This window comes from Lethenteron reissneri, chromosome 26 (assembly GCF_015708825.2).
Source record: "Lethenteron reissneri isolate LAM-NWPU_2019-01 chromosome 26, ASM1570882v1, whole genome shotgun sequence".
NCBI classification, from domain to species: Eukaryota; Metazoa; Chordata; class Hyperoartia; order Petromyzontiformes; family Petromyzontidae; genus Lethenteron; species Lethenteron reissneri.
In genome coordinates, this window is record NC_083804.1 from 15,592,910 (window position 1) to 15,605,903 (window position 12,994).

Consider the following 12,994-nt stretch of genomic DNA (forward strand, 5'->3'; position numbering starts at 1 on the left):
CGCAACATTCCGATTACGAGCGGCTCGCTTTACCACTGAGCCGGCACCCGGGTACAAATTCTCGATTCACGCAACTACAGATTCTACAGATCCACTCCCACTATAGATGCTATATTCCTTATAGGGGCGGTCCTCCATTAAAAACGGGACTTAAGACTCCGAATCGTGACTCCCAGGGTAAATATCAATCGATTGCTACATGATTCGATTCATGCTGTATTCGATTCCGGAGGGGGGGGGGGAGGGGGGGTGGTTACTATTTAATTTGAGAAATATTTTTTGTCTCGTTGATATTTTTCCAGCCTTGTCTATTTCGCACCTCCAATTAGTACGGTTGGCTACATGCAGTGCGAAAGAAGTTCAACATACATATATACATTCTTATTATGTATTATTGCTAAACGCTCATTAGCATATCATTTGCATTGATTGTTCATGACCAATCCTCCAACACGCGGTTCGATGCACATGTACGGGCGAGTGCAGGCATAGATTTTACTCGGTTACTCTTTACGTCGATGATCGCTGCATCTGTCAGAATCCATGCACTTCATTCATTCCATTTGCTGTCCTCCTTAAAGCCTTTAAGTGCGATGTTCAAGTTTAATCACCGAACTACTTAACGTTTTCTATTTATTCGTGGGGTTTCTCTCCCGTATGCTGTTCAATATGTGCAATCTAATGATTCTGTGACCAAGGCCTCCCTTGGGCTTACACCTGGCTTTTATATAGAGCACTGATTAAAATGGCTATTAATACAAACTCAACACATTCGTCAATAATGTGTGCCAACGGTGTATGATGCGTACCCACGGTGTCTGTGGTGGGTACCCACGTTATTTGTGGTGCGTACCCACGGGGTGCATGGTGCGTACCCACGGGGTGCATGGTGCGTACTCACGGTGTCTGTGGCGGGTACCCACGTTATTTGTGGTGCGTACCCACGGGGTGTATGATGCGTACCCACGGTGTCTGTGGTGGGTACCCACGTTATTTGTGGTGCGTACCCACGGGGTGCATGGTGCGTACCCACGGTGTCTGTGGCGGGTACCCACGTTATTTGTGGTGCGTACCCACGGGGTGCATGGTGCGTACTCACGGTGTCTGTGGCGGGTACCCACGTTATTTGCGGTGCGTACCCACGGGGTGCATGGCGCGTACCCACGGTGTCTGTGGTGGGTACCCACGGTGTCTGTGGTGGGTACCCACGGTGTCTGTGGCGGGTACCCACGGTGTGGTGTGGTGCGACGCGTACCCACGGTGTCTGTGGTGGGTAACCACGGTGTGGTGTGGTGCGACGCGTACCCACGGTGTCTGTGGTGGGTAACCACGGTGTGGTGTGGTGCGACGCGTACCCACGGTGTGGCTGCCGGGGCGCGAGCGGGTCGTGTGAGCGAGGTGAGGCTGTGGTGCGCCGTGGGCGAGGTGCGGCTGAGCCGGCACGTGCGGGTGAGCGTGCGCGCCGTTGTGCGCCGTCACGCGCTCGCCGCCGCTGCCGATCCCCATCACCGACTGCGCGAGCCGCTCCTTGGTCTTGAGCGCTTGGTCTCGCTCCGACCTCAACCGATCGTCGTCCTGACGGGGCAGCCAATGGGAGGGGCAGTCCGTCAATACGGCAATACAGCCACACAGTGGTACGGCTACACAGCCACACAGATGCACAGCGTTACTGCTGCACAGCGATATTTATTACACCACTGACCAGCCACATGGCCTTCTGGGGGAAAGGGTGCATCTCACCAGCAGCAGTGGATCAAGACAAAGCAAACACGAGACTGGTTTCGATATTCAACGCCTCATCAGCAGTCAGGCTCGCTTGAATAAAAGCTGATTCAATGCCGGATGTTTACAGGCAATCAATAATCTATCTACCAACCGATCAATCGATCAATCTCCCGAACAACGGACTACTCCTCCATCAATAATGATAAACCACGAGTAAATCCCCCAGTTCATCAATGTCGAGGTCCCCCTTGTAACGGAAATGTTTGGCCTCGTTAGGCTCTTGTCCAAGCTGTTGCCATGTTTATCTCTCTCCCTTTCAGCACATCTTGTTACCCCGGGGGGGTGGGGGAGTGGGGGGGTGGGGCACCTGGGCAAACACGGGTCTCCTTGTGTGACCCTACCTCGCACAGCCCTCTGTCAATCCATTGCTGGATGACGGCCTCCCCATGTTGTGTCAGTGTCAATTGGGGAAGGCGCCGTGGTAGCGAGATGTTAACTACCTCGCCTGGTATGGAGGAGGTCCTGGTTTTTATCTGAACCCTGACGCCTGCTGTATATTTGCAGTTTCCATGTTTCCCTCCCCGTGGTCGCGTAGATGTTTCTCTGGGTCCTCCGGATTTTCCCTCCACATTCAGAAACATGCATTGAGAATGTTTGGCTGCAATAAATTTCCACATGACAAGCCACTTCATTGAGCCATCATTTGTTTGCCAGGTCGCTTCTGAAAAATAGAGCTCTACAGCTCAGTGGGCCTTGCCTGGTAAAATAGAATATGGAAATAGTCACTGGAGCATAGAAAATACAGGACAACAATTGAATTGCCAACAACACCTGTCTGCGCATAGCAGTCACCAGTGCCGGATTAAGCTAGTGCGAGGCCTGTAGCAAATATTGTAAAGGGGTCCTAAAAAAAACATGTAAATATTAAAGCACATAAATGTTTAACTTGCAAAGTAAAGTAATTGTATTATTTCATTTGCTATACAGCCAGATAATACAACAAATCGCTAACTTAAACACCCAGTCGTTCATAAAAGTTGAAGGCAGTATAGTACTATGGTAATAGAGCACGTGCAGAATTACTGAACCGGAATTGATAGCTTTTCCCGTTTACTTTGTTGTCCTTCCTCCGCATCTCCGATGAGCACGGTCGGCTAAGTACGGTGCGAAAGAAGTTCGACATACATACAATAAACTCCGATTGGCTTCCGAGATCTGACCAGATCTGGATTATTCTGGCCGATTCGGTCATAGTCGTTCACGGCCTCCATACTCTCGGAACTGGAACAGAGATTCCCGAGACGGCATTACGTTCAAGCGCACTCCGACACGGCTCAGTAGTGGCAGCGCCGTCCGCCACTTGTTGCAGAGGTTCGCCACGCATCGTGCACCAGCGTCATTCTCCACATTTGGCAGATTTGACCGCAAGTTACTCAAATTGGGATTACGTGTAGCAACTTCGCATCGCCCTACTGAGACACGAATGCAGTCTGTGTGAATGACTGTTGAACTTCTTTCGCACTGTACGCAGCCAATCATGCTAAATCGAAGGTGCGAAGAGTCTGTGTCCATGGAACACAGCAGCCGCCTTCCCTCGCGATAGCCTTGCGAACAATAGCGTCAATACCGAACCGTACCAATTACTATTATTATAATAAAGAGCCGAAAATAATTCAAGACACTGTATGATACACAAAGAGGTGGAGAGAGGTAATTTACAAAGCATCACTCGCAACCCCCATAACGCCCGACGGCTAAAGGACTGATGATAGCGATTACGATGATATATGCCACAGATCTCGAGAAGTGCGCAATAGTTGTCTGGCAGACTCTAGCGATCGATGGCAGAGCGTGCGGGCATCACCACAGCACTTACCGTGACGACGTTCAACATTAATGCAGACAGCATTTACTCGCCATCTCCCTTGGGGGAGGGGATAACTTTGAAAATTTTGACGACGGGATTTGATTTGTGACGCAGGCGCACGACAACTAGCTCCAGCGAACCACGCGACGGGCTCTTTAACGTCCACTTTTAGAGCCAAGCCGGCGCACTCTGGGGAATTGTTCCACAACCGCACAAGCAACTGGGACGTGAAACGAACCCCCGACGACTCGGGGCTCAGTGTCTGCTACAGCCTCGCTCTCTACCCGGGGGACCCGTATCCCGACCCACGGTAGCCAGGACCCGTTCGTAAGTCGAGGACTGCCTGCATTGCACTGTGTTGTTGTCAACTGTCTTACGGTGACCGGCTGGCATTGAGGTTGCGAGTTCAAATCCTGGTTAAAGGATCGCGCTGTCAACATTTTCATCATTATCATTGGGTGGGCAGGTGGCAGCAGAGTGGTAATGCTTGTGCCTCGCACCAAGAAGGGCCTGGGTTTGGACTTCATTAATTACACATTTAAATTTCTCTTTTTTTTTTGCACTGGTTGTTGTTGTAACTTGCCAACCCACCCATACTGTACATAGCTCATCGGATTCCTCCTGCAGTCTAAATAAAGATTCTGATCCTGACCCAGGTGCTTTGGTGTGGCATTTTTTTGTTCTCCCCTTGTTCTGCATGGGTTTCCTTCGACTTTCTCCAAATTCTGTCCGATAGCTTAAACCCCATACAATGCTGACTGGAACTTAACCAAAAGTCACAATGCTGAAAAATTACCTGCAAATTAGTCAATTGGGATCACACACAGCAGAAACTTCTCCCCCTTCTGCTAAAACCTGGCAGGACCCTCGTCAAAGAAATTATTGATAAAATGAACAGCAATTTAGTGAGTCAACTGCGGTCATCTTATGGTGCGACTGGCACCTGCCATGAGAATGTGGAATTTACACCACCGGACTAAGGGGCGTAATTGGAGATGAACACCAATCCACATTCAGTTGAGCAGGGATACACTCTGACATCCTGATAGTGTAATCTTGAATAGCCATTGATATTCAATACCCTCACGTTGCATTGTGTGCACACTACGGTAAAGCATTACATCAAATAGTCCCGTCAGGTAATCCACCCTCTTGTAATGAAAACCGGTGTGTTAATTTGTGTTGCGACGAATAGTTTGTATTGTGCTTACTGTACGTGATCACATTGCATCAGAGAGTAAGGTACTGCACAGCATTGCAATTAATTATACAGGGTGTGCGAAAAAGATGGAGCCCATTTCAAAGCAGTATATTTCACGATGGCAACATGTTACAATTACACAAAAAGTTACGAACAGTTTAATGAGTTATCAAGTTTTACTAACCATTTTATAAATGCTCTATATGTGTCCCTCCACCTGCTGTACGGACAACATCGAGACGATAGGTGAATTAGTCCCAAACGCCTCTCAAAGTGTATTCTTTCACTGAAGTCACCGCTGCCGTGATTCTGTTTTGAGGTTATCCAGATTAGTCGCTAATGGTGGCACAAAAACACGATCTTTGACGTATCCCCACAAGAAAAAGTCGCAGGGTGTGATGTCTGGGGATCTTGGGGGCCAAGAGTGTAGCGCCAAGTCTTGGGGTCCCGTGCGACCTATTCAACATTGAGGCGGCGTGTGTCGAGCGAATGACTGAGGCTAGGGGCTGTTTGTGCGCTGGGAGAGGCATCTCATGGTAATCATTTGAAGCTCTATGCCCCGCCCTCTCTATGCCCCGCCCTCTCTATGCCCCACCCTTTCAAGTGGTAAGAGTTACATTCATGGGCGGTTTGTGGTTGCAGAGATATCGCGATTTTGAATTGGGTCCGTCTTTTTAAATTCTTTATATTAAGTTCGCGTGCTTGCTTGCGTGCTTGCGTGCTTGCTTGCTTGCGTGCTTGCTTGCTTAGGACCGTGCAAATCTTTCGCTCGTTTTTTAACCCACTTCCCGTGATCCAATCGAGCTGACATTTTCCACACAGACTCGTTGTGTGTGACAATTAATTTTCGTGAAAAAAAATCCAAAATTTTACACTGTTTAGGGAAAACAAATTAAATATTTAATTATCAATTGCTTAATGGTGGCAGACAATCATCTGACCCATAGGTGGCAGCCATCTCAAGCCAGAGGACGAGAGGACTCTAGCCGCCACGCATATAAAGGATTTATAGTGAAAAACTTTGTTTTTACGGGTTAACTTTCTTAAACACCCTGTATATTACTGAATGGTAGCGTAATATTAATGAACAACAATAAAATATTATTGAATGGCATTGTAGTGTCGTTTTGAATGGTTTGTATGGTATGGTGTGATTGCATCAAATCAACTAGTAGCACGTAGGCTTTCGCGACCAATATCATCCATAAGAGGTTTTTGGGTTAGATCGCGTATGTGCCGTGATCTAACCCAAAAACCTCTATTATGGGTTATAAATCAAAAGTATTTTTAAACATTGGATAATCGAGTACTGACTTGGATAATGCTGAATATCGCATTTTAGTATATAGTAAGTGTTGAATAGTCTGTATAACACTATAAAGATATAAGGTGGCAAAAATCAAGGTGGCATCAATTCATATTTTCAAGTATTGTATAGTATAAGTAATAGTTTAGCTTTAGAACGACATGGCATAGTATAGCATTTCCAATCACTACGCCAGAGTGAGTGTAACATTCAAGGGTTAAAATTGCAGGTTCTCTGTGGCTGGAGGGCACGGAGGTGTCACCATCTGCATAGGCGCCACCGCCAAGGTGAGGATCCGATACAAATCCATCTGATCCACATGCCACGGGATACCTGTGTGCAACGCGGGAGCTGGAAGCGACACACCACCGAGGGTGTCCTTCGGTGGCCTAATCACACGCGTACACACGCACGTACGCAACCGCAAAAAAATAGCCAAACCCAATGGCCCAACACTTAATCCCAAGATAATGTCCCATAATGATGTTAATGACGGAAAATTAACTCGGCTGAGAGGTTTTGTCGAACGCTGCTGTGGAGTTTAGGGGCAATGAATCTGCTCGGGCTGGGTGGCTCAGTACTCGGAGGACCAGCCTTCCTCCATGGCGGAAAGGTCGTGGGTTAGAATTCCGGTCACGGGTCAACTCGATCGATCGATTGCTGAAAGATTGCTTGCTTACTGTGTTAGAATTTGTTTGCGGTTTTGTTATACGCCAGGTCCTTCCTTGAGACAGAGGCTTGTGATCACACACAACATCTACATCTATTACCATCATCATTCTCATTCCCCTCCTCATACATCTGAGAAACATAAATGGCTTACCACTTTCAGTTAAGCCAACGATGGTTAGCCTACAAATATACTTCACTGGAACTCACTATAGCAAATTAGAATTCCACCACTGGCTCAATTCCACTGATCGAGATGAGAGTACTGCCCCTTTTGCGCGTTTGAGTGTGAACGGTAACTTAAACTATAGAACTATTTTAACTAATTTATTTGACCAAGTAAGGCCCACTGAGCTATACAGCTCTTTTTTTCAGAAGCAACCTCGCAAACAAATGATAGCTCAACGGAGTGGATTATCGTGTGGAAATTCATAGTAGCCAAATAATCTAAAGACACTTTCTCCAACTTTACATGGAACCGTTTGACAGACAGGCACCAAATTTAACACAGCACAGATGCTGATGAGATCATCACAGTTTCAAGAGCAAGACCCAGACCGCGGCCGTTTCATTTGCTGATTACAATAATAATAATAAAAATTATAACGCGTACATGTTTCATGAATCGAACGCAATGTTCCATCGAAAAATCTGGCGGCGCGGAGCCAGAACTCAAAGTCCTTCATATGCCGGCATGAAACAGTTGAGTGCTTGAAGCAGGTGAGAGCCTGCATCCAGGTGAGAGCCCGAATCAGTTGAGAGAATGAACAGATGAGAGCCTGAACCAGGTGAGAGCCTTGAGCTGTCTCTTGAAGGTGGATGGTGCCTGGATGCTGCGTGTGTGCAGTGGGAGAGAGCAGATGGCTGCTGGTGCAACTACAGAGAAACGCCCGCTAGCCAAAACAATGTCAACATCTGAGGGGCAAAATTAAGTCCATAGCCAAAGATGATATATTGACACCACAACAACTGAAAAGGTTGCATAACCGTTGTCAATCAACTGTTAGTTGAATGTTTCCCCATGTGCCATGCCAGTATCGGGGGTAATTTGAACATACATCAGGAGGGGGGGGGGGGGGTGAGCCCAGGACCGGTTCTAATATCATACGCCACTTTGTTTAGTATGGCCTATGAAGAGCAACGATTATAGATTCAGTGGTCAGAGATTTAGCCATTCTATTGCTTTCGTGTGAGAGTTGACAAATTGCTGATACACTCACTCACCACCTTCTATATTTGGGGTAGTGCAAAGTTATGTTGGTTCATCCATTAAAGTTTTGTAACCGCAGTCGCACACAGGAGGGCAATTGCCACTGATACCAGCCGTGGCCACGAATCGGACACAGATCGCCAAGTTCAGAGCCCAGCAGGCCAACCACCCCAGAGCCACTCCACCCCCATTTATTTGTATTTATTGGCTATAAAAATGTAATGGCTAAGCCAAAGTTGTTTCTACCTTCCGCAGTGCCCATTCCTGCTCTGGCGCAACAACACATTCCTGAACTGAAGGATCCTTCAACAAATTGGGCACGCAACGTATGCTTTCTCCCCCCTTCCCCACCCCGAGAATGTGCACCGTTAGGAATCATCTTATCCAGCAAACACAGTGTAACGTCTTTTGTACGGTGGACACGGGCCCCAGCGGTGCAACATTCGCGACCTGTTGCGGAGGCTCGCGGTTCGAATCTGGAAGGCCGCCCTGGGTATTATTGTGGTTTGTATTAACCGTCAGATACAACGCGCCGCCTGCTTCAACAGTGGACGTTAAAGATCCCCCTCGACGTCATTCGTAACGAGGAGGCCGTTATGTTGCCGGTGTCACAGAACAAAATTGAGCAACTTTGAAAAACGTACCTGCAAATTACTCAACTTGGACCATAGAAAGCAAGATTGCCTCCCCTTACTGTGAAACGACTGCGTATGACGTCTGTGTAAACAGACGTGACGGCCTTGCCGATATAAGAATGGTACGAATACAAAAATATGCTAAAATTATCGTTGTTACATTTGGCAATGGTGTAAAAATCTAAGTTCTGGCTTGTGAAGACACGTGCAGGATCTCACCCATGTCATTGATGCTGCCACGACGTAACGGTCAGCACACCGAACTTGCAATCCAGCGGTTGCCGGTTCCATTCCACTTCCGAACGCGGTAGCTTAAACAGTGGCGCAAAATGTCCCTCACAAGCCTCAACTCCCTCCACCCAGCAGTATAAACGGGTAACACCAACATGGTGAGTGGATAGGTTGGTCATGTGGGGTAAAGTGTGGGTTACTTGCCCCCATTTTCCAAGATGTCTGGCCATCGAGGAAGAGTAAACTAAAATACTCTGGTTCCTCTCCAGAGCTCCCTTCTGCCAGCAGTGGCGTGAGAACGCAATTGCAGGCCCACACCCTCGCCTCTGACTTCTAATTAAGCGATGTGATAAAACAATGGGCATACTAGCATTGTTTACTTGCCAAGGAAAGTCTCAAGACGTTTAAGGATAGGCCTGCATTGGGATGTATGGCCAATTACTTTACACTCCAGACAATTTCTCATGTATAGCGTTAACAGAGCAACCCATACAAAAAAAAATCCATTGCCCAATCTGTCGAGTTAAAAAATTACCCAAATCAAATATTTTTTTTCAATTTTAGGAGTGTTTAGCTTTGTGTTTTAGGAAACAAGAGTAGCTGCAGATAACTCACCAAGGGTACGAAGGAGATAACGCTCCCAAGGTCCACATGGATGGGTCACGAACCCGCTCTCTTCCTTCTACCGAGCGGCTTTGTGCGATTCACAAATCTCTGCGCGACCCGCAAACCCCTCGCTTCCAATGCAAGGTGCTGGCTCACAAGCATGTGCCACAGTGGCAGGCCTGCAATTGTCTTATTTGGGATTTGGTTTACAATGGCCAGCCCTGGTCAGTGACAACATAGCAGAGCCTTTAACAAACCCCTTTGCCGTTTGCATGTTCCAAAACCCAAATGACCGGTCTAGGTGGTAAAAGGTAATTACTTCCTCACGCCACTGCCTGAGGAACAGCCTCCACTCGAGGGTATTATTTTGACCTACAGACGTCTTGGAAGAGATGCGAGTACCCACACTTTACCCCACCACACTCGACCTGCCGATCGATTCACTGTGGTGTATACATTTACGCTGCTGGGTGGACAAGTTGCGGGGTGGGGGGGTAGGCAATTAATAAACTTTCACCGTTATTTCAACGACATCGGGAGCCACACCACGGCTCACGCTTCTACCATGCACACGTACCTTGAGCAAGCCGACGAGATGCTTGGCGCGCTCGCGCACGTTCACACCCTGGTCCTTGCCGTCGCGGTCTACATACTGGAAGTCCTTGAGCGTCTGGATGGCGAAGATGTTCTCGCGGCACTGCTGGGCCACGCGCTCCGAGCCTGTCTTCACCAGGTAGTCGAGCAGCGTGAGCGCCTTGTAGACGTGGCGCCAGTTCTTGCCGTGGTCGTTAAGCCGTTTCCACACCATGGACATGATCTCGGGGAAGGCGATCACATTGTAGCTCAGGTCGGCGATCTCGGACATGAGCGACGTCGAGGGCCCCCACGCGTCGTTGGACGTTGCCTCGCGCACCTTCACCTCCGCCTCCGAGTACTTGTTCACGATGTTCTTCATCTGTCGCCGCATCGACGAGGTCGCCATGGCCGCGGTGGTGTCTGTCAATCGGACAGTCAGTCTGTCAGCCAGGTAGTTCACTTGTTCACCAGTCTGTCCGTCCTCTCTCCCCGTCTGCTGGCTGGCAGATGAATGCAATCCACACTGAAAGGATGAAGACAACTGGGGTTTTTCAAGCGTGCGCGATGTTGAGCGAAGAGGCTGTCAGGAGGTCCTCCTCTGGAGGCCACGTGACCAGCCTAGAAGGACGTGACCTTTGAGGCTCCTCCAGAGACGGATGGACATCTGCGACATTAATAAAAACACAAAGATTAAACAGCGGTGCTGCGACAGTTGGCGGACTGCGCTTCGAACCCACCCACCCGAGTTTGAATCCCGGCTACGACCAGCGTTAGTGGAACGGTCCCTAGGACCCCATCCCCTAAGCCAGGTCACACCAAGTATGGTCAAAATAACTCCCCCGACTGAAATGCGTTGGTTGAGGCCTTCATCGAGCAGAGGACTGAATTTCTTAAACATGACACGCAAGGGGCACAGGATTATATCCCAGGGCCTCATCCTCCTCCTCCTCCTCCTCCTCCATCATCATCCACCTAGTCAGCCCGTCAAGTTGGAGAGGGAAGAGAGGGGGCGGTGCGTGGGTGGCGAAATGTGAGACTTTTGAGTCGTCAATGCTTCCAGCGCGCACTTTGCTTTGTGGGCGAGGGGGTTCGTTACAAACCCCCCGCAGGCGAGACAAGGCGTGGAAGAGACGGGCAAAGGTGGACCTAAGACAATTAGGGACACTCACACGAATTACGGGGGGGGCATGTAGAACAGTGGGCATTCAGTGAAGGCTATGGGTGTCCACGAAGACACAGAAGCGCAAAACACCAAGACAGGTCACGCGGGATATTAGAACCACCCAATTAAGCACTGTTGTGGCTACGTACGGTGCGAAAAAGGTTCAACATCCGAACAGACACAGAGCCAGGTACTGTGGTTCCACGCGTAGACACGTGAGACGAGGCAGAGCGGGACATCTGTGAAACTGGACATCTGTGAAAAAGAGCTTTGTAGCTCATCGGATTCCTCCGGTATAAATACATATTCTGGAATGCGCAGATACACAAGACAAACACGGGCAGGGCAAGAGACGAAAGCGAGAACACGGCACTAGACAGAAAACAAAGACACAGGAGAAAGACGTGGACAAGACACAAACGAAAATCAGAGACACAATAATGAGGAACCAAGACAACCAGGCCAGAGACACAGACACATAACACGACAGGCATGCCACACAGAGACACAAAGTCAACAACAGACAACACAGAGACAGGAGAAACACGACACAGGCCAGCGAAACACGGACACGAGACAAGACCAGGTAGACACACACAAGATACACACCAACAACAACAACCGCCATTCGCCACTAAGTGGCGGTGACGTCACCACGACGCTTGTGCCAGGCCATGTGCACCTTGAGGCCACGTGAAGTGTCGAACAGATACACACAGACACGGACGAGAGGGACCACACACAGGCACAAGATATACGGGACACGAACCGCGAGATTAATATATTATAATATAACCAGCAGGCTGATAGAGAGAGAGGCGTGGAGACACGGGAGTTCAGACGCACGGAGACACGGAGAGGAGACTCCGAAACGGAACCCAGCCACTCAGCCCCGCGCGCGCAACCCTCATCATCATCCTCCTCCTCCTCCTGTCTCTGTCCTCATTCTTTCTCCCTCCTTCAGTGCCACCGCCTAACCTCGTCGTCGTATCCTCCTCACCTCTTTCCCCGCATGCCGTGCGACCCGCTCGGGCCCCGCAGGCTGAGTGAGCCGGGCCGAGCCGCGTCCCCACGTCCCCCCTTGGCCCCGCGGAAAATGGCGGGGCTGAGCTAACTCCCGTCCAGGCAGAGGGGGGGGGGGACGACATCAACTCAGCACGCCGGCGTTGTCAAATTGTGCCCGCCTTCCCACGCGAATTAAAGCAACACCTACGAATAAGTAAGATTGCTTTAATAGGCGTACATTTAGCTTCACGGCAACTTTAATTGGCATTTGTATAAAATGTCAAAAATGTAAATTTCAAGAACATCTCACCTACACCCCCCCCTCCTCTCGCGTTGGTAATGGTACAGTCTATTTACATATGCGCATACTCAGGGCCTCGGCGCGCGCCCCGTCTACGTCATCGTCGACGGAGTGAGGTAATCCGCATTGCGATGACGTCACGATGTGTTTACACTGCCCGGTTACGCCGCCTCGTGCGTGACGTCACCGCAGCGCCTGGCTCTGGGTGGTACCGCGATCACGTGGGTGCAAGGCAGGTCCCCCTCCCCCACCTCACTAGCCACGTGGCCGGTGGGAGAGGAGTGGCCAGGGTCCATGGACAGACCCCTGAAAGTAACCAGCTCAAAAGACGAATCGGTTTCGAAATTTAGCAACCGGACTGAGAAAATGATGATTGTGTTGGTATTGATCACACCCCAGTGGCGCTGAAGTCACACTCGCATTCAAGATGCAGCCCCATCATTATCACCATCCCTCCAAGGTCGATAAAATGTAGATCACTTTGCGAGAAGTAATTATTG

General features: G+C 49.3%; 1 protein-coding gene across 4 annotated transcripts in view; it reads right to left on the minus strand.

Annotated features, from left to right (window-relative positions):
• LOC133347990 (epsin-1-like) overlaps positions 1–12,480 on the minus strand; it is a 29,512-nt gene extending 17,032 nt beyond the window's left edge. For 2 of the 4 annotated variants that reach the window (XM_061560772.1, XM_061560771.1), the window contains exons 1-3: positions 12,189–12,329; positions 10,028–10,446; positions 1,356–1,575 (exon numbers count right to left, since the gene is read on the minus strand). In XM_061560772.1, coding sequence (XP_061416756.1) covers positions 1,356–1,575; positions 10,028–10,432 — 625 coding nt within the window. In that variant the 5' untranslated portion in view covers positions 10,433–10,446; positions 12,189–12,329. Of the gene's footprint in view, positions 1–1,355; positions 1,576–10,027; positions 10,691–12,188 lie in introns of all 4 variants that reach the window. The other 2 variants (XM_061560770.1, XM_061560773.1) reach the window with 2 other exon arrangements.
• Between the last annotated feature and the right edge of the window lie 514 nt (positions 12,481–12,994).